This window comes from Nannospalax galili, unplaced genomic scaffold (assembly GCF_000622305.1).
Source record: "Nannospalax galili isolate Female #2095 unplaced genomic scaffold, S.galili_v1.0 scaffold75, whole genome shotgun sequence".
In the NCBI taxonomy this organism is placed as follows: domain Eukaryota; kingdom Metazoa; phylum Chordata; class Mammalia; order Rodentia; family Spalacidae; genus Nannospalax; species Nannospalax galili.
In genome coordinates, this window is record NW_008339433.1 from 4126378 (window position 1) to 4149621 (window position 23244).

A 23244-nucleotide genomic window follows, 5' to 3' on the forward strand; every position below is an offset into this window, starting at 1 on the left:
GAACCACTTAGGAGAAAAAAATCACAATAATCTGAGTAAGAATTAACTTAATCTAATGTAGAGCAAGGAAGTGGAGAAGTATGTTTGAATCCTGAATTTATTTTAAAGATACTTTAACAGGAGTTACTAGCGGAATGAATCTAAGATACAAAAGAGGACAGGAATCAAAGATGACTTTAACTTCTTTGTCACATTGGGAGAAGTGGGGATCAGGAGTATAGTTTTGACCATACTACATTTGGAATACCTTATAGATAGCTATGTGTAGATACTGGGCAAAGAGATATTTAAGCCTGTGTCTCTAGAGAAAATCCATATTGAACCTACAAATTGAGAATTTAGGAGTATATTGACAGTATGTGCAGTCATTAAATGATCTTACATTCAAACATTGCTGAAACAACAGCATATATTCAATTATAATGTTGTTTCTCCTTCTCTCTTATGATGCTTATCTTTTCATTAATTCAAAGCAAATGAGGTGTCTTTATAGAACATTTACAGAATTTATAGATTTAGAAAATCAATAAATTTTAATGTGTATGGATCCAGAACAGTGTTAAGTATTACTGCAAATATGAGGCAAATAAGGTTCAAATCTGACTTTCAGGAATGTTAACATTTAGTTAAGGCAATAAGACCAGCTTTAAAAGACTATGTTATTTTGTTATTTTTTATTTTATATGTATCAGTGTTTTGCATGCATGTATGTAAGTGTATCACATGCATTCAATATGTGCAGAGGCCAGAAGAGGGTGTCAGAATCCTTGGACCTGGAGTTACAGATGGCTGTTTGCCACCATGTGTATGCTGGAAATTGAACCTGGGTCCTATGAAAGAACAAGTGTTCTTGACCTCTGAACTCTCTCTCCAGCCCCAAAGCTTCAATGTTTTAAACTTTGTTCATACTACAAAGTAGAATGCACCAGTCCATCCCTGAAACTTTACTGAAAGCTTTCTGCTTTCTATGTGCTTACAATAAATGCAATAGAAATTACAGTGAGATACTATACACAATATAAGCATAATCTACGTGTCTGCAGGTTTCCTTGAAAATACATATAGTAGAGCCTGATTTGGTGGTTCAGCCTAGTAATTTCACCACTTGGGAGGCTGGGGCAGGAGAAACATAAATTTGTGACCGGCTTGAGTTAAATAGCGTGACCCTGTGTCAAGAATATATTTTGAAGTCAGGTATAGTGGCTCATGCCTGTAATCCTGGTACTTGGGAGGCTGAAGCACAAATATCTTCACAAATCTGAGTCCATTCTGGGCTACATGGTTAGTTCCAGCCCATTTAGGGTACAGATTGAGGCCCTGTCTGAAAACTACAAGCAAACAAGCAAATCCAGTAAAGTGGTGACAAAAAATAAAGGAGTCAGTTTTACTGAAAAAGAAGGCATTCATATTTACTTGATTTTAAACTAGGTATTTAAGCGCTGTATGAAAGAAACAAATTGTAGATTTACAGCATCAGAAAGAAATGATGAGAAAGTAGATGTGAAAAAGGAAGGCTCTTCTCAATCTGTGGGTGTTAAGTAGGGCAGCTAATGTCTCTACTAGCCATAAGAGCATCAGCGGCCCCTACCTCACTGTAAGGAAGAGGGACTTAGTGATTTATCATAAAGCTTAGTATTGCTGTTTCTAAACCTGATTTAGATCCTGCTGTTCCTACCCCAGTATAGTCTATAGTCACAAGAAGTGTTGTTTACATCCTCTCAGTACTATGAAGAACAAAAATTTACCACCACCTAAGTCATTAAAAATGCTCTGCAGGCCTGAGGCTCAAAAGCCACAATAAGAACACAAAGAGCTCAGTCCCCCTCAAGGACACTTTATTTCACAAGCTCTGGTAGCTGCTTTTCTGTACTCAGAATCCATCCCTTCCTTAGAGCCCTTGTCTTAAATGTAATATTAAACAAGAGACAAGAATGTGTTCTTTGTGGATGCAGTTCTTTTTCCATTTTTCATTTCAAATGTGGGTTGTGGTAGGCTAATATTTACACTCCTGGCCACTTCCAAATCTGATAATATTTTCTAATGTAACCCATGACTTCAACGTTAAAGATGCAGCCACACAGCATAAGGTAGCGTTGCCCTTTATTTGAATTCTAATGCAAATGTTTTTGTAAGTTGTCTTTCTTTTTCTTTGAGCATTTTCTGATGCTACAACCTCCAGCCTCATCCTAAATGCTTGACAATGTATGCACGTAACACAGAGTGTTATTATTGCCTCCGGGCTAGCTTCATGTCATCTAGTTTGTCTTTTGCTTCACTCCTTTGATAGTATTACCAGGACCAATTGTGAATCTGCCAGATGTGTTTCCTTGCAAAAGGACAAATTTAAGAAGGCTTGTGTTTTTTGCTTTCTTTCAGGACTGCTTTCATTAAAGAACTTCCTTATTCCTTTTTCATGAAACTGAAATGGAGCAAACAGACTGCAAACCCTACCAGCCTCTTTCAAAAGTCAAGCATGAAATGGATCTAGCATATACCAGTTCTTCTGATGAGAGTGAAGATGGGAGAAAACCAAGACAGTCATTCAACTCCAGGGAAACTCTCCACGAATATAACCAAGAGCTGAGGATGAATTACAATAGCCAGAGCAGAAAGAGGAAAGAAGTAGAGAAATCTACTCAAGGTAAGTTTTATTGGATTTTTATAACTAATATAATTGTTCATTAGGGAATGCTTCTATACATACATATATATACATATATATGTAATGTGTATGTATGCACTTATTTCTTCCTGTTTACATATGCTGAGTGAATCTTTTCATATGCTAACCGAACTGAAGTTGTAGGTTACATAAGCCTTTTGCAGATTATGCATGAATTTAGATCCACAATCCTCTTATCAGAGCTTTTACAATTTCTCTAATCCTACAAATAACCATTGACAGACCAAAGGATAAATAATTTATATTAAGATGTAAAGTAAACAGCTAAGTGCTTTTCAAGCCATTGCCAATATGGGACAGAAATCTCAAATATTTGACTGCTGAAAAAATGCTATGCAGGTCAGTGAAGACCACCTAAAAGGGGGCCGATCAACAGAATGTAGAAACCTTTTGCATCATACGTCAAAGGAAAAGTAAGAATTTGGAGAGTGCCTTTTTAAAAGAAACACACAGATAAATTTTGGAGTATATTCTTTGGGCTGCCATGATGTAGCAATTATGGAAAGACACAAGACTTTCTAACACAAAACAAGAAGGTAGAAATATGATTTCCCTTTCTTTTCCAATGTTAGAAAGGCAGTATTAGACACAATTTTAACTATACATAAAAATATCGACATTGGCACAGATTATTTGTTAGGGATAAATCATGCTGAGGCTACTTTGAAATACATTTATTTATCTGGAATAGTGATCCCCTGACCCAGAAGAATCACCATTATCTGGAAACTCATTAAAGGGAATGAAATTCTCAGATCCACTTTAGAACCTGGATATGGGACCTAGGTATTTATATTTTAACACACACACCCCCAGTAATTCTAGCACCTGTATGATTTCTCTGATGTCCTTTACTCAAATGACCTGAATGGTCTCATATATCTTGGGAATTTCCACATTTATGTTTTCAGCCTTAGCCTCCTTCATAAATTATCATCCTAAATTTGCAATTACCTGATGGGCATTTCCAAATTAAGAGCACACCAATTACTCTAAATTGAATGTATCTAAAATGAAGGAAATCATTCTATCACACTCAATCCCAGGCCTCCTTACATTGCTAGAAATGGGATAATTATTCCCCTGCTTCTGCACGGCAGCCACTCAACTTTCTCTGTATAACACATTACTTCACGCAGAACTGATCTATACATCTTAAATCCATTCTTATCAAATCTATATTGCTTTTTTATTTCTGAGTTGCCTGTATCTTCCTGCATTTCTTTGCAGGCCTCTTGCTGTGTTATTGCTTATTTTGTGGCAGAGGGATTTGGAGGATTCTTGAGATAGAACTGAATGTATCCTGTGTGCTAAGTATCCATTCTACTATTAACTACATCTCTAGCTTCACATCCTTTCTTAGACTACCTTTCTTAGCTGCCTTCTTTTATTCCTATTCAACCGTCATCACAGCCTAATTTATAAGCATCCTTTATCCCTATCTCTCCTGCACCATCACTCCATCACCAAGCTGTTGCTTTGTTTAGATTATCTCTTCCTTCATGACGTTTAAGAAGATTTACTTGTATACCTTTCCTTTCCTCGACTGTACATCCAGTGAGGATGAAGATCAAGATCTGTTTATTGAGCTCTGGTTTTTTTTTCTATAAAACTTGTATAGACCTTATTTGCCCTATGATTGTTTGGCTTGTGAATGTGATTAATATACATTGCAAACTATTCTTTAAGTATTACTATGTCACATGTAGTATTACAAATCAGTCTTACTTTACTCTAATTATTACTGAACTCTTTCATTTATAAAAACCCTGAATTGGTTCAATATTTAAAATATACTAACGTTTAAATATAAATACAAATTTGTAATATTTACTATATCATTAATGTGCATAACTAGCCAATTTTTTAACTGTCTGTTCAAATGTTTTTCCAAATAAGATTTTCATCTAAAGATCATATAAATTTAGGCACAGTAAACCTCAATATTGGTAAATTTTATTTCTATGAATATATGAGGACTCTATTAATTTTTAAAGAATGTATAGTTCCCATTAAAATATTTCTCTGTGGGGCTGGAGAGATGATTCAGTGGTTAAGAGCACTAGCTGCTCTTGCAGCAGAGCTAGATTCAGTTCCCAGCACCCTCATGGCAGCTAACAACAAGTCCAGTTCCAGGGGATCTGATGCCTATTTGTGGCCTCAGTGTACATTGCATGACATGGGCACACTTGCACACATGTAAAACACAGACAGAAAATAAAAATAAATAAACAAAATTCCTCTATAAATTTGTCTGTACAAGAAAAGAATTCCTAGTCAAGAGTTGTAAGCTGTGGAACAGGGCTGTAAAATGGTTAATTTTGTAGGTTTAAATAAGAATGCACTTTAGTTATAGCTCTAGAATGATGAAAAACGTTATACTAAGTACATATAAAAAGATAACCACCCTCCAACTTTCTTTCTGTGCATTGTGATCAAAATAAATTTATAGTGATGGCAGTTTCTCTTCTATAATGCCATGCCATCTTCCTTTCTATAAAGTATTTTTAAGCAGCTAGCTTTTGTTTAGCACTTAATATGAATCAGATCCTCAGTCCTACATTAGAGATGAAAAATTTCTGCTTATCAAAAACTCATAAGTGGTAGATAAAATAACTTTACAAACAAATCACTATACTTTTATAAATCCTTTTGTAATAGTCTCCCCATCTGTGTGTTAACTTTCCTTGAGTATTAATTATATAACCATGGCCCAAAATTATTAAATGAAAATTTTTCAGATATAATTTACAAGATATCAATTACACACCATTTTAAAATTTTTATTTATTTATTTTACGTGTTTGAGTATTATGCCTGCAGGTATGTAAATGTACCCATGTCATGCAGTGCCCAGGGAAGCCGAAGAGAGTGTTGGATTCCCTGGAACCTGAGTTAACAGTTGTTAGATGCCATTTAGGTGCTGGAAAATTTGAACCCAGGTCTTCTATAAGAACTGTGCTCTTATCTGCTGAGATATCTCTTCAGACCCTCAATTACACACCGTCTGACACACCTAATTAAATCTCACTCCAACCCTCTTTGTTCCACCTAGGATGTGAATCACTGCTCTGACCAGGATATTTGTGGAATATATGCTACCTTCCCCTTAGTCGTTTTGTTGCTAGCTCAGTTATAAAATCACCTGATGGCATTGCAGGGCTTGTTTCCAACTGATTCTCAGTTAATAACGACTCCAAGGCATGATAGCGGTGGTGCTGCAATTTGCATATGCCACAGAAAAACCATGAAGTGTTTCCTTTAAATCAAAAGGTGAGAGTTCTTGACTTAAAAGGAAAAACTCATATGCTAAATCTGCTAAAAACCATAGTGAGAACAAATCTGTCTGTGACATTATGAAGTAGGGGAAAGAATTTCAGGCTAGTTTTGAAGCTACACCTAAAACTGAAACATAAGGACTTAGTTAAGGGAGAAAATGCACCAAATGTATGTGTAAAAGACATGAACAAAAAAATGCACTCTGACCAGTGGCAACATATTGATCTGGACAGTATTGAGCCTACAGGAACACTTCAATGGGGGATTTTCAGAAACAAGTAACACAAAACCATTTGTGGGGATACAGATTCCAGAATAGGTTTGGACCAAAAATCACAAAAATTGCGTGAGAGATTGCTTCTGCTGCTAAGAAGCTACTATTGTATTTCTAGCAGAACTGAAGAGACTAAAGAAAGTGTAGCACCCAAGTTTGCGTTTGTGGAGAAATGAAGCTCTCTGTCAGAAGATACTCAATAGAATCTATGTTCATAAAGTACAAGTGAAGCATCAAGGCATAAAGCACGGTAGGACACATTAACAGTTACTGTATGGCAACACTACAGGGGATATGATGAAGTCAGGCCAGAGTATGCATAGTAAAGAACTCTCTCTCTAAAATAAAAACAAACTCATCTGCCAGTGATCTGGCAACATAATTAAAAACTGTGGGGTACAGCCATCTTGTTTCTGAAATGGTTCTACAAATGTTTTATTCTTGAAGTGAAAACAGTATTTGGAAGGGAAGAATTGGAATATAAAGTCCTATTTACAGTATATCAGGCAACTGAACAGTTTAAATCTGTAAAGTACAAAACTGAAATGTCAAGATTGTATATTTACCTCAGTCCCTTGACCAGAATATAATTTGTCCCATCAAGGAAGCATATATGAACCTGGCATTTAGTCTGTTTGGCTTAGACTTTTTTTGTATATAAAAATCTTTCTTTGGTGGTGCTGGAAACCGACACCAGGGCCTTCCACATAGAAGGCATGCCGTCACCACTGAACTACATTCCTAGCTCTGGATCAACTTCTATTGGTAAGTCTAATCTGAACCCAGTGCAATCTTGGAAGTTATTGACTACTTCCAGTGCAGTAACATTCATCAAAGTTCAACAGAGTAATAAAGAACAGAATTTGAAAATGTCTGGTGCAAGAACTTATGATGTAATGAATTATTGTAAATTCTTCTTATTGATAGTTAAAATTTTTTAAAAATTGCTCCTAGTGAAGGACAAGTTATTGAAGAAGGATTTCTCAATATAGCTAGTGAAGAAGAGGAGAAAATATTAAGTACCTTTGAGAAGTGTTTACAAACAAGGAATTTTTTCTTGAAAACCCTCTTGAGTCATCTGCAGGGATGATGAAAAAGAAAAAACTGAAGAACCATTTATATGAGCATCATGAAAATTCATTAAAATTTTTTCAATTGCGCAGACATTTAAGGACAAAATTAGAGAATATGATCTTCAGCTGGAACACAGATTTAAAGTTATCTGTGCAATCATGAAAAGAATGTAATCACTACAGCAACACTGAAGAGTTAAGAACAGGACAACGACATGCATGGCATTAATTAGACTCAGTGGATTGAAAAATTAATTTATGTATTAAAAATTATGAAAGGAGGGCATTATAAAACCTATCACCACAAGTCTAGTCATAGCCTAATATTAATCACAAAGTCAACATTATTCACCCCATTCCATGACATCACATAGCCACCCTATCATTTTGTATCATCAAAACAATAAGGATGACTACAATATACTGAGAATAATAGAGTCAAAGAGATCATATTGCTATAATTTCTATTATAGTATTTTTTAAATTTAGTGTTAGCTATTATTAGTCTTTTGCTGAGAATAATATATAAACCTAACTTTGTCATAGGTATGTATACATGGAAAATAGAATATCTATTTTATAGTATAGACAGGCTGGGTGAGGGAAATAGTGTTTGCTGCCGTAGTAAGTTTTTGAGTCTGTCTGTCTGATATATAGATAGATAGATAGATAGATAGATAGATAGACATATATATATATATATAGAGAGAGAGAGAGAGAGAGACATGTTGATATACGTATAATGTTTTGGCATTATTGAAAGATTCAAGCACCCACTAGTGGTCTTAAAATATTCCTGGGGACAAGAATGAGCAATTGGAGTGGCTGGAGAAATAGTGCAGCAATTAAGAGGACTTGTTGCTCTTGCAGTGGACCCAGGTTTGATTTCCAGCACCCACATGGCAACTACTCACCATCTGTAACTCCAGTTCCAAGGGAGCCCTCTGTTGGCCTCTATTGGCATTACATGACCTGGGTGCACTTACATACATCCAGACAAAGCACTCACACATATAAAATAGAAATTAGCCAATTAATTTTTAAAAGAGTGAGCTACTGGAGAATTACATCATGGATTCTAACTTTCTTAAATAAGTATACTAGGATTTTGGAAGTATAGGCAGCAAAACAGAAGAATGACTGCAGTTAAAAACAGCTTGACACAGAAAGAAAAATCTATGAGGTCACAGAATTATCACTAAGGGGTGGCATGGAGAGTAAAAGAATAGATAAGACAAGGAACAGACACATCAAAGAGATTTTTGTGTGATAGAATTGATGTGATTTAGTGACTGTTTGCTGGCTGAATTTGCAAAACAATACAGTTAAGGGTGATTCTAAAGTTTCAAGTTTCAGAAATTGTGAGGATGGTGATCAGTTTACAAAGAAAAGGACTGGATCTGGAAGGGAAGAAGGTGGTTGTCATTCTGGATGTGTTTAAGTATAAGATGCTGGTGTGACACCAGGTGGATTTTCCATCAGGCAGATAGTTGAAAATTCACGTTTTCAATTCAGGTTAGATTGGGGCTGTGGATAAAAGCAGACTTGATCACATCAGTGCCTTAGAGCAAAATATGTCTGAGGATAGATGAGATTATTCAGGGAAAGTGTATAGGGTGAGACTGAAAAAGGATAGAGACAAAAACCTGAATCCATCATCCATGAACTGATATAAACACAGCTGAAATGCACTTAGGTTTTCAGCCAGTACCATTCTTCAGTGAACTGACTTATATAAACTAAAATATAAAGGACCAGAAGCTGAAAGTCTGGAAACTTGAGATCTCATCTGCCACTGACTCACTGATCTGTAGAGACATCTAAGAGGGAAATATACACCCTTTGGAAGAGAAATGAATTATCCTATATTAGTGAAAAAAAGAGGGCTCAATGTTCTTTTCTGTGAGAAACTGAATCTACTTTGTTTTATTCCAATACTGCCTCTAAGTCAGAGAAATATTATTAACTGTCAAAAACACATCAGTATTTGTAACTTGCATTAACCTACGTAAAACTGAGCCAACTTATTCTCTATTTTTAAGAATAACATAAAATTGTATGTAGTTTTCATATGCACTATGATGTTTTTGAATCACTCACACTGTAGATTCTCAGAAAGTCATAGGTTTTAGGTCAGGAATGAGAAAAACAAAGCATTCTTCATACACTGCACAGTGTCTCACACCTACATCAGGAGGCAGTGAGAAGGATCAATTGTCATCACAAGTGTGGAAATGTTGAAGCACTCAAAGTATTAGTTTCCCTTCATTTCTTTCTATAACCTTGCCAGCCTATTTATGTACAAATGACCACGTGTTTACAAGGTATGGGCTTAAAGGCCTTTCTTCTCTATCATTAGAAAAAGACAAATTATATGCTCCATAATTTATCATAAATGAGTCTTTTTCTAGCTGACAAGGAAGTAAATGTCTTTGTTTCTAATTCAGGATTAATTTTGGGAAAACACAGAAGAAACACTTTATTTCATCTATTTTTCCAGGAAGTAGTTCTCCACTCCAAGTGCATGTGCATTGCTAAATTCTAAAAATGATTTTCTTATCTTCAATAGCCTTTGAATGAATGAATAGACATTAACCTAGTATTTCTACAATTTTTACTAATGGGATGTATATCACTAAGGAGGCTTAGTTTATGACATCTGGCACGATGATAGAAGGGACAGATTTTCTGGAGGCAGTTAGGCCAGCAGTTTTTCCCTAAGGAACCTCACTTCTAAGGGTAGCATTACTTATCTAAGAAATTTGCATAAAACAAACAAAAAGTTGTACCTATAAACCAAAGACAATATTTTAAGTATGCTACTTTCCCGTGATTTTATATGGATAACTTTAGATTTTAGTCTAGTCATTTGACTCCAAAAATAGTAATGAAAGAAAAGTGGCCCATACAAAATGAGGAGAGATGGTGAAAACCTGTTACAGCTCAGACAATACCACAAATCATAACTCAATAAAACTGATACAAGATCCACTCTCCCTTCTTAAACTATTTTTATTTTATGTTTATTGTTTTCATAACACGATTTTTTTTCTTTTTTGGTTTGGTTACTGACTCTTCTGGATTACAGTTTAAACCTATATCTCACATTATTGCCATCTGGTGGAAAAAAATTAAACTGCTGATTGGTATTTAACAGAGATTATCAAGCAAGATGTCTATCATCTATCTGTCCTTTAATTTATTCACTAACATAAATACTAACCCAATACCAGCTATTTCCCAGGCACTGTACTAGGAGATTGCAGTTTTCATGAACTACATGTGCCCTCATGAAGAATATTCCCCATTCCTTGCCCAGGTTAATGAGCTACTTCATCCCAGAGCAGAGGCTGTTCAAACCATGTTGCCTCTTGTGAGTACAAGAGATATACAGAATCCTAAATTTACTAAGCACATTTCTTTGTTCTTAGTTCAAGCACTAATCTGAAGTTTAAGTTATTGTTTTTGCATATGTTAGATGTTATGGATTATAATTCCTACAAAAATCTTGAAAGATCTCTTAATCTCAAGATCCATATTTATAGAGGAGAAATCACAGATGGCAGGAGTAATACAATGTAACAAGACCTATGAGATTTTCAGCAGCATTTGATCACATATAATGAATTTTCTGATGTGAACATGTAATGCCTGAAGTTGTCCTAAGTTTCTGTCATAAAAAGTTATAACTGTTGTGAAAGAACATAGACTCTAAAAGAAAATTAAACATTATTTAATAACAAATCCAATTGTTTCATATCTTCTATGTAGTAACATTGCCCATGAAAATATACTGTTTTCCTCATGTAGCATGTAAAATTGTAGTGAAGTGTACTTGGCACAGGAGCCACTGTTTCATCTACCTGGTCCATGGTGGGCAGACATGCACATTTAATCATTGTATCCTTGCCTTCTGAGCCCAGTTATAGTTTCACATCTTCTACCATGCATCATATGCCAAACAATTAGAACTGTTAAACAATGAAACTTATTTGTGTTCTGTGATCTGACTGAAGCGAGTCCTGTGTGAAACTCTGAAGAATCTTAGATGAATAAGCAATAGTCCTTGCTCTCAAAGAACACAGCATACATGTGGGATGATAGGTATACACTAGCAATAGAGATGGAGCATGCTTTGTGTTATTTCAGTGGCATATGTAAATTATATACTATGGAGGTCTAGTACTTAGAAATAGCTACTGTGCTTGGTGAGTTTTGACAGTGATTATAAGAGAAATATTTAACATTTATTAAGCAACAGAGACTGAATAAGATACTTTAAATGAGCTGTGTTATTTTACGTGTCCATTAAAGATGTTTGGGAGCCAGCATTGGCATGAGACCACTGCCATAGTTACCAACATTAAATTTCAGATGTTGGTTTAAGGTAATGTCACTGTGCTTGTGTGTCTATATTTGGAGTCATTTTATAGTTATGCTATCCATGCTACCCGATGTGATCTACAGATCCAGTGTTCCACATTCTACTGTTACTTTCACAGAAATATAAATGTTATTTTTGAAATTGTAGGAGAAGGATATGTAAAATAAGGAGAGCCTAGCATGGTACCCTGGGGGTACCTGGGTTTAACAGAATGAGCAAAACATTGACTAGAGAGATGGCTTAGTGGTTAAGAGCACTGACTGCTCTTGCAGAGTACCCAGGTTTAGTTCCAGCACCCACATGGCAGCTGACAGGAAGATCCAATGCCTTCATCTGTTCACTGTGGGCATTGCACAACACAGGTGCACTTACATTCATGCAGGCAATATACTCATACATATGAAAAATGAAAATAATGATTGAAAGATCTTTTTAAAAGAATGTGGGAAAGAAAAGTGATCTTGAGAAAAATAGAAAGGAAGAAATATCCCATTACCTACTAGAGGGATCCCAACAAGATGTAATAATATTTTTTAAACCTTCGGAAGAAGCAAGAAGGCAAAAAAGATAAAAAAGTAATTAAACAGGAGGTTGAGCAAAACATTGCTGACTTTTTATCAGAGATGTTACAATTAAACTGGCTATCAAGCACCTGGGAGGGACCCACATATTAAAAAAGCCTTCTCTGGGGATCAGGTGATCCTAGTGAACATCTGAGAATTGGATCCACTGCTAAGCACCTCCAGTGATATTAGAGAAAACCCAAATCACAGCGCTGAGATACACAGCATGGCTCACTGACAAAACTCTATATTCTTCCTGTTATGCTATTAGGTACAACTGTAGTAGATTATGATGACATTGTGCTATGATGTTTAAATAGACATTCTCATTTAGAAAAAAAAATTTCCAAACGGAATTGAGTGCCAAAGTGAAGTTGGAAGACCTATAATTTTTGAGGGCCACTCTGTATGATTGATTTAAAAGATGATATGATACATATTTGTGTGTTAAATTTAATTCTAATGACCAAGAAACTCCAGATTCTCATGTTCCTTCTAAAATAAAAATCTGATAGTAGCAGTCTTCACAAGATCTCTCAGTGTCTCTCAAAGCCTAGAGTAATATTTCTTCATAATGTGGTGGGGGGTGGTTAAAAGTGCTTTCAAAATCTGACTAAATCTCTGAAAATGTTCAGGAAAAAGAATTCACATAAACACAACATTTGACATAAATTCTACACAATTCAGAGATCCTGTGAAATGTTCTTGTGTCTGAACATGTGTTAGGATTATCTGTTAAGGGTTTCTGATTTCCTAGTTAATGTAACTTAGATCCTCCAAGATTTACCACTAGAAGAAGGAGCATGACTGCAGGAACATGAAGCTACCAAGCAAGGAAATGGGCGCCTGAGGCTCACCTTCCATTGACATTATGTCACCCTGATAGACTACTATTATCCTCAACTATGATGTTTTTTACTCTATGCCAAATCTACAGATGATTGAGATTTTGTTTCTGAGAAAAGAAGTAGTATTTTTTACATAACTATTTTTACAATATTTACATAAAATTTTTCCAAGTTATATTGATGAGCAATACATGTGTATGTGTAATTCTGTTTTGGAGAAGAAAAATGGAGGAGAGGTATTTGCAGTGGCACAATGCAGAAATTACACATTTAGGCCTGTTTTTGAAGGACACTATTTCTGTAAAACTCTCGTTTTCCTTTTTCATTCATCTAGGAGGATAATAAGTAGTCACAAACTCACGACCCTCTAGATGTCAATTTAGTAGCAAAAGGTCGCCCCACAGAGCTAAATCTGATTAGTGTAATTCTTCACATAAATTATAGAACTAATTTTATAAAACATGAAAAACATACGTTCTTCTTAGAGGACATTCTTTGACAAGGAAAAGTTAGGTAATTTTCTCCATTTCTCTGACCTGCACTTTACTCTGATACTGAAAAGAACTCTTCCCTCTGAACCTTCTAGCTTTTAGCCCACTTTGCTTAATGCTGTGTCCAAATTTTTAATGTTTCTTAACAAAATAAGATTATCCACCACACACCAATCTGGAAGATAATGTTGGTGTTCTCCTCTTAAATAACATTGTTCTGTAAAATTTTGTGCTTCTTCTAAGGTTACACATAATTTGAGAAGATAAATACTAGTTCCCAGGCTAAGTGTCACAGAAATGACTATCTGCAAAACAATTCTCCTTTCTAAAAAACTTTTTTGTATGTAATTTTGTCCCTAGTGAATTGCTTTAGCAATTCATAGATGTTTTCTATGGAACTGTGAAGATTGAAGGGGAAAGCATCTTTGTTTACATCCTCACCCACATTTTAACACTTTGGGGCCTATTCACTATGTAGTTTACAAAGTCCCAGAGATAATGGTAGGAAAGATTATTTAAATGACAAACAGAATAGATAACATGGCTGTAGCCAGAGACTCTTGGAGAAGAATGAAAAAGGAAGGTTAGTGAAACACAGAAGGAAGCCATTACTAAACCTAAAAAGAGAAGGGAAAAGGCAGGATTTTGGTTCAATAGACAGCAGGAAATCTCTAGGGCATCATGGATTTTAGTGTATAGAGTTGATTGAGATTATATCCATATTACATGCTGCTTTTCTTTTATTACAAAGGTTTGAAGAGGATTCAGAATTGGCATTTTGAAATCTAGCCTTATATTCATTTGAACTGTCAAAATGATTTTAAGTATCTGCAGTGGCCTAACTCTGAAACATATTAGAACATCCTGTCAGTAAATCATCCTACCAGAAAGCTGTTATTCTTTTCCTTTCTTTCTTTCTCTTTCTTTCTTTCTTTCTTTCTTTCTTTCTTTCTTTCTTTCTTTCTTTCTTTCGTCATCCGTAATGCAGAACTGCACCTATACAAATGAGTTCTATTTATTTTCAGCACTTTTCTCATTATGATTCTGAATGGATCTAGAAGTGACAGAAGATAAATCGTGAATCCTGTGGAACCTTGGAAATATTCTCTTTCAAAGCCTTTATACCCCAAGCTGAGGATTCTGTTGTCCTGTCAGTGTAACTCAGCCATATGTAGTGCTGCTTTGGTACCAATCATTACTGTGATACATGAAACTTTTAATTTTATTATTCGTGAGTCTGTTTGAACAAATGACCCTTTTTGTCTTTTATGTCATGGAAGAAAAGGCAGATATAAATAAGTTGAAAGGCAAGAGCATTAGTAAGGATATACCCAATGCTTTCATAGAATTTAAACATTTACCTTAAGAATCATTTCTCAGGCTTCAGCTGAGACATTTACAAAGTTTCATCACTAAAGTCCAATTATGTCTTCTTATTAATGGTTCAAGTTCAATGTCCCAGGAACGCTTTAAAAATTATCACATTAGCATACAGCCAAGCTGAATGCTAATGTGTCTCAATCAATAAACATGACCTAAAATAACATTCATTAATTGGAAAAAGTGTAATTTGTGACTGATAATAGAATGGCCACAGAAATTCATAACCCATTGTATGTTATATATGCGTGGATACATGTATTTCTGTCATATTCAGTAATCATGTGTGGATTATGAAACAGCCAAATGGATCAGTTTGTAGTAGATGGCACTTTAATTTTTTTCTATTGATTGCATTTTCCTAAGCAAGACAAACCTGCATATAATAATGGAAATACAAATCAAAGAAGAGCCTGTATACAGCAGCATGTAACATTCAGACATGGATACTAATGCCTCCTATTACTGATGTAGATTTTCATCTAAAGTACACTAAGCTCCACTTCTGCTTGCCAAACATTAATGATTGGCAAACTCTGTTTCTCTATGGTTTCCTTCACACCACCTTTTGGAAAGAAAGTGATAAATCTGCTTTCTGGCGCATCCTAACTATAGCAGACAGCCAAGACAGTCCATCAGTGTGTTCTTTCCAATGCACATTTGGGATTGGCAGAGCCAGTAAATCTTGCCAATGAAACATAGCACATATCTGATCAATTTGACTTAAAAATACAAGTACGCTGTGGTGCCATGCCTCTGCCATTATGTTTTTAGAATTTATTTTAGAGATTGGAACCGCATTTGCAACATAAAACATGTTTAGTATTTATTGGACAAATGACTTTATTAATTTATAGCCCTGACCATTTGGAAAAGTTAAGTGGAAAAGTTTTAAGTTTGATCACTAAATACCTTTGGCTTTACTTTTCATAGAAAAGTGATAGTACTTTTAGTTTTGGTGTTTTGTCTAAACTGTCTTCTGAAAAGAAGATCTGATAGTAATGGTATCTAATTCCTTATCATACAATAGAATCAACTTAAATACAGTAATTACATAATGGAAATGTCTATTCATATTCCTGTAGCTAATGAAATTTAGCTTAAAATTTACTGTCAAAGCCATTCTATGAATCTGATGTTTTCAGTGTGTTTAGTTTGCAGAGGTGAATCTGGATGCAGATCTGGTTTAAGACTATGTATGTGTGGAAGAAAGTAGTTCTCTCTTTTACTTTTATTTCACTAGAATATAGATCTAGAAAGCACTGAAGAATGAGCTCAATATACAAATAAAGAGAAACTGAAAGCTCACAAGTGGCTTTGTATTCTCAGCATTCTTTTTATACATTCCAGGTGCCAAGGGTAAAATAGAAAGATCTCACAATTAATCAGTCTCTCTAGCATTTGGAATTTTGTTGACTATTGACTATAGATTAATTATATATTAATATTATATACTAATAATATTTTATTTGTAAATTTATCGCTCTTGTTCCATATATTCATATGTTGTAGGATTGAGATTTACATTGATCATAAGTTTTGAATGCTATTTTGTTAAAACTGTATATGCATAAGAACTTTGGAAGGCTATCAGAGAGGAATCTGGATTCAAAATGATCCAGAATTATAGGGCATCTGGATTCAGGAAAGGGGCCATCAGAAAGATACTTATTCAACAAACTGACAGATTTCTCATGTGCCTGTTATTCTTTAGGAAAACCACTCACAGTTTTGCTAAAATAAAGTTTAAAAACACAGAAACTGTAAAAGAGATAAGTAGTTTTATTTCTTAGATTCAGAAACAATATTCAAAGCTCTTAAAACTTAATCACAAATCTACCAAGTACCTTTAGAGAATCTACCTAAAAATACATAAAATTTGATCTATTTCACACCTACTATCAAACTCTTGTCATAGTTGGTTTGTTGATTTTTTTTCCCACCATATCAGGAAACATCTAACATTTCATCCTAACCATTTTCACCAGAGTTCAATTTGGCAATTACTGTTTTTGAGAAGAAGTAGTCAATAAATATTGTTTTATTTTGAAGTGACCAAGATATTTCCAGGGCTGGTGAGATAGTTCAGTCATTAAGAACACTTGGTATACAAGCCTGATGACCTGATTTCGATCCCTAGAACCACATAAAAGCAAAAGGAGAGAAGCAATTCCTTATAGTTATCCTCTGACTTCCACAGGCAGTCTGTCCCATGCACACCTGCACTCAGACACATACACACTTTGCACATTTATTCATGCACAAATTGCATATTCACACATAAAACAGAGCAAAGAGATTTCTCATGCACAGGTAGAAAATCAATCCCACACCCCTCCCTTGTCATATACTTAGAGAGCATGAAACATAACTGCCTACCATTAACTAGTAACTAGACACTTTCATAAAGTGTAATATTCCACATGTCAGGGATTTAAGAACTATTTAATAAATTGAATCAGTGTTGAAATATTGGCTGTTGTGTACTTGATCCTGAATTATCCAGCGTTGGATAATATAAAGAATATTGAACTAACAGAAATTTGGGTTGAAATTCTTCATTTCCTTAAGAGCTTATGTTTCATGACAGAATTGGTATGTAGGAAAAAAAAAACCAAATTAATTGAATTGAATGAAACCTTGTGCACTGCTCCCCTACAATGTTCTCAGTTCATCCCTCTTCTTTTCCAGACTGCCCCAAACATGTTTCTCTGAGGCCACTGTTTCTCCCTCAATCATTCCTTTGGAGTCAATTTACCTTTGGAACCGAAATTTCCACCGCAGGCCTGAAATTCTCCCCTTATATTAAAATTAATATTCTTTAATAAAAACAATAAGCATACTCCTACACAGTACATGCCATACGGCTGCATAATTAACAACATTTACAGCCAAGATCACTCATGGCTCTTTAATATTTTGGAAACTGCTAGCACTCTTCCAATTGACCTCAAAGTTTACTATAAAACTCTGAGCATTTCTTCTCTGATGTACCGCATTTATACCCATTTGTTCCTTCTCTTCCCTTGGCTTGGTCCTTATCAGACTTTGAGTTTCTACCTGTTCTGAAATACCTTCCCCCTTCCCATGCAATCCTGTGTGAATGACACTCCTATGTGGTAGTATAGCACTGTACTTGTTACTACCATTGGGCTAATCACTTTAAATTGCAATTATCTGTATCTCTGAATGTACTATAATCGTTTTGAGGGTAAAGACTGTCTTATTTTCTTTTAAAGCCCTTTTTATGGTAAGCACTCAATATTTCTTCTTTCCTTGAGATAGATTTTTGCACTGTAATAACTCATAGATTCCAACTTGTGCTATCCATAAACCTCTGGGTGTGTGGCCATCTACTAGAGAATGATCAACCTACCAGGGGCTACACTCTTAAAGAAAACTGTTTCACCCTCTCCCAGAAAACATCAACTCTCCATAGGTCCTCAGTTCAGTGTGTAGACTCACAACCCCTTCCCACTCCATGCTAAACTGTTGATTGGCTTGATCTTGTATGGGTCTTGTGGTGGCAGCTACAGTTGCCACGAGTTCATGAGTACAGTGGTCCTGTCATGTGCAGAAAATATTTTTTCTATTTTTGTAAATATAATATTTCCTTGCTATGATATAGAAGCTCAACTGGCATCGAATGAAAAACTCATTCTTAAAATTTCTAGGAAATAATGATAAAAGAGCAGGAAATTTCTAAGAATTTTGCACATGGGAATAAAAGAGCTTTTATTATCATACCAGCAAGTATGATTTCATGGAGAATAATTAGTTTCCAGAACCTTTCCCTTCAAGCAGATGGAGTGGGTAAGAAGCAGTACAAACAAACTGAATATAAAGTTTGTCCCTGGGATGATGACTCTAGTTTGATACATCCAGTTACGCAGTTGTGAGATATTAGAGAAGTTTTTAGTCAAAAGCTTTATAGTATCATGGTTAAAAATGGCATGATAATCCCAAAATGAAAGTTTCAATCCATAAAGACTATTGAAAGTTGTGGCCACCGCTGTGGCTGCTCTCCTCTGGGTATGACCGCTCTCCTGCTCTCTTACTTCCTCCAATCAGTCGTCCGGTCCAGACCCCAGGGCTGGTGAGGAGATTGTGTCAGTGGAGCTGCATTCAGACACAGGAGACCAGGTTCAGTGTCAGAGGTCTGGTTTATTTCAGGAAGGCACAAGCTTATATAGGGGTAGTGGTTTAATCACAGCACAGCAAGTAGTTTAAAGGTGAGGTATCCAAGGGTGGTGCACAGCACAGCAAGTAGTTTAAAGGTGAGGTATCCAAGGGTGGTGATTAGGGAGTGGTGAGCTCTAGGCATCAGTCTCATGATCTGCCAATGGGAGCAAAATGTCACAAGGCATTCCTTGTGGCTCCAGTAGTCAGGCCATTGCCTCAGGCCCGCTGTATGGCTGTCAATAAGACTTTCACCCTAGGCTCAAGCCTGTCTCCCACAGAAAGTCATGTCACTAGTATGTCTTTCCAAGTATTACAGTCAAGGACACTAGCCAACTGAATTAAAAGACTCTTCATCTGCACAGTCTGTAAAAAACACCACAGCTCTTACAGATTCTGTAAACTCTGTGTATGGTAGTTTGGTAGTAGAACAAGTATCTGCTCAAATACGTGTTAATGGCACTTACTCCCAAAATGAAATTACAGTAATTCTTCAGTAGCATATGACTATCCCTTGACAAATCTTTTATCACATCTATTACTTTCATGTAATTAATCCATTTGAAAGAGTACAGCCTTATTTAAGCTACCATCATTGAAATCCATATTTTTAAAACATTCTTTGCATTCAAATGAATCCATTTCTACTTTGAAGGCTCAGATACTGATCAAAGTATTGTGTACAATTTTCTCCATTGGTACACTATAGTTAGAATACTCTACTGGTATAGTTTGAATACATGAAAAGAATTAGTTTAAGTACTTGATGGCCTTCCAAACTAAGCATGTACTGGATTATTCTACAATTAGGTCAATTCAGAGTAAGAAAGGGAGAGTTTCTAATCTTCTTGGAGATATCTTCTCTTTCTTGAAAGGTTATGATAACTGCAATTGTTAGCTCATAAAATGCCCAAATCAATACTGTCATTGACTTAATCCACATAAGAGGCTTAACTTCATAGGTGACTTCTGAGCAGCTGAAACAAAAGAAAAAAAATAATCAGTCTCTGCTGAATTCCCAAGTTTAAAATAAAAAGCTGTTGCAGAAAAGTGCTTCTAGGCTAGCAAAGTCAGCTAGATGGGACATTGTAAGCAACTATATTTCAGCAAAGAAATCCTCATAGTTATCATTGTTGAAGAATAAAATAGTATTTATCAAGTATCATACAATGTGTTTAGTGTGACCTCATCCACCTTTAATGTAATTCTTTTCCTTTTAGGCACACAACTAATCTCAGTTTTACAGCTCACAAAATGAAGCTTGGAGGAGGAGGTTAATTTTCCCAAGATGACAAATTTACTATGTGCCCAAACTGAGACTTGAATACGTATTCTAGAAATGAAATGTTGTGTTTTATTCAATATACTATATGTGTAAAATGCATTCATAGCATATGTTATTTGATGTTCAAATGGATCTAAAATGGAAGAAGATAAGCCTCCTTTCATATTCCATTACAAATATCTGTATGGTATTCCCAGTTACTAAGGAATGGGAGAGTTTTTGTTCTTCAATGTCAAGAATCCTATGTGATTAGCATTAGACCAACATAATTTGCAATATGACTTAAAAAACGAAAATGTATCTCATACCAAGAGATAATGTCCTTTTCTTTGCCAAGGTAGCTATCTATGACAAATAGCACATTCTTGCCTTTGTTCTTTCTATGATTATATACTACCTGATGTAACTGAGCCAGTTAATTTATTCACTAATAACAAATGTATTTCAAGATTTTCATTTCAAAAGCTTTGCTTCTTTTGGAGTTTGTGCTAGCTGTTTTGTTGTTGTTATTGTTTCATTTTGTTTTCTTTAGGGTTTCTTCTTATTTGAAGTGGTCTGTCAATTTTTAGACTCACAATCATTTTCAGTATTGGATTGTTGCATCATGACTTTTTCATTTCATTCCCTTCTACTATCTATAGGAAATGCAACATTTAGTTTAAACAATTTTTCTACTATCTAAGAATAGTGATCCTTGAAAGCATTACTAAATGATCATGTCAAGGTGAACAAACTCTCATGGTACTAAAGACAATAGTTAATTCTTTTTTATTTATTAAATTTGTTCTTTAACATTTTTCATACATATATGAAATTCATTCTAAATACTCTTACCTCCCAACCCTGTCAAACTCTCTTTCTCCTTACAAATTCCTTTCCCACATCCATTTCTTTTGTTTTATTTTGATTTGTGACCCACTGAATTTAGCCAAGGTCATCATTATGACTATGGATTTGGAGTTTGGTGGACTCACAAGTGGTGTACACAAATGTAGACAATGACTACCTAATTCCTACAATCTTTCGGTATAGTCAACAGTTCAGAAGAGAGGAGTAAAATCTCATAATCTTCTCCCCACATGCAAAACAGAATGTTGACAAGGAAAGTCTTCCCTGTGCAGGCCCAGTGTAGGTAACTTTAGTTATTGTGAATTCAAGACTGTATTGGCTGTGTCAAGCCCAAAAAATGGAATTTTGCAGCTTTTCTCCATATCTCCCAACTCTTGCATTCTTTCTGCCCTCTATTTCACAATGTTCTTTGAGCCCTAGAGGGTGTAATATAAATCTCTTGTTCATGGCTGATTAATCAAATGTTACTTCTTCTTAGCACTTTGAGAAACCCTAAGTCTCTGCCTTCACTAACATTCACTGAAAAGAGAAGTTTCTCTCATTAAGGCTAAAAGTAGTATTTGTCTATGGATATATATGGCAGTTTTACTTGACATTATACTAATTTAACTAAACAATAATAATTTCCCAATTAGGGCCTGTGACTTCCACAGACATATGCTTTTGACTAGGTTTCTAGTACAGCCGATGGGTTCCCTCCTGTGGAATGTATCTCAAACCCAGTCAACAATGGTTGGTTACCACCATAACTATTGTGCCACTAATGCACAGGTAGCCACATCTTGCCTGGCAGGTTGTTCTTGAAAGTGGTAGAGTTCACAGCTGAGTTACATTTAAAGCTAGCCAGCAGGTAAGAAGTATCCAGCTCAGATCCACATTTTTCTGTCTATATCTTCTCTGTGGTATCTTTAGCAATAGGGTCTTATCATCTAAGTCTGGTGGTCAACCAAGACGAATGATTGGAGCTTTTATTAGTTTACTGGCAGCTTGGACATGGACCACTTTAATCAACATCTAATACCCACATATCCCACATCTGGTACTAAGATTTTTGTTTAATAACACATAGCTGCTAAGAGCAGCATTATCCAGCCATGTAAGGTATCTGCCTTCTAAATCTTTTTTTAATCAAAAATTTAATTGAGTTACAAGACAGTAAGTTTGCACATGGCTATTTCATATACCCTTCATTATGGTTAACCCTCCCCCAACTCATTTGTCTTCAACCTCCTCTCTCCTCCCTGCTTAAAACTTTACATGTCTAACATCCCTGCTTTCTACTTTCATTTGCTTATGCTTACAATCCCCTTTATCTTAGGGAAACCCTCAATGCCATTTTTCTAGTTTCCTGGCTCCCGCAGGTACTCCCACAGGTACAAGTTAAACAAACATAGCTAAAGATTCAAAGCTAAGATCCATAAATAGGAGAAAATAGGTCATGTATTTCTGCTTCTGGGTTGCCTCACTCAGATTGACTTTTTCCAGCTCCGTTCATTTATCCATGAACTTAATAGCTTTATTTTTAATAGGTAAATAATATTCCAATGTGTGTATATACCACATTTTCATTATCTATTCATCAGTTGATGGATACCTTGGGTGAATCCATTTCCTAGCTATTGTAAATATAGAAGAAATGAGCATCAGTATGCAGCATTTTATGCCACTGATTATTACTTCACTTGCTTTGCAAAGAATCCTATTTTTCTTACTATCTCTCTTTCTCACTGACTATCCATTCCCACTTTCTTTTGTTGGGTTTTCCACATCCTTCCAACATAGGAGAACCTGAGGACCCCATCATCAGACCATAGCTTTTAACTTACTCCATTGATGAGAGAATCCTGTTTCGTGAAACTAGTATCATTTGTATGTTGGCAAAATACATCCCCAGCTTTGCCATCTCTCTTCACATTCAGATTCCCACCTCCTTTGATATGTTTCATCTTCACTTGG

At 35.4% G+C, this 23244-nt stretch overlaps 1 protein-coding gene across 1 annotated transcript in view; it reads left to right on the forward strand.

Annotated features, from left to right (window-relative positions):
• Tenm1 (teneurin transmembrane protein 1) overlaps nt 1–23244 on the forward strand; it is an 873778-nt gene that overhangs the window by 264172 nt on the left and 586362 nt on the right. The window contains exon 3 of the mRNA XM_008833909.1: nt 2377–2641. Coding sequence (XP_008832131.1) covers nt 2425–2641 — 217 coding nt within the window. The 5' untranslated portion in view covers nt 2377–2424. The remainder of the gene's footprint in view (nt 1–2376; nt 2642–23244) is intronic.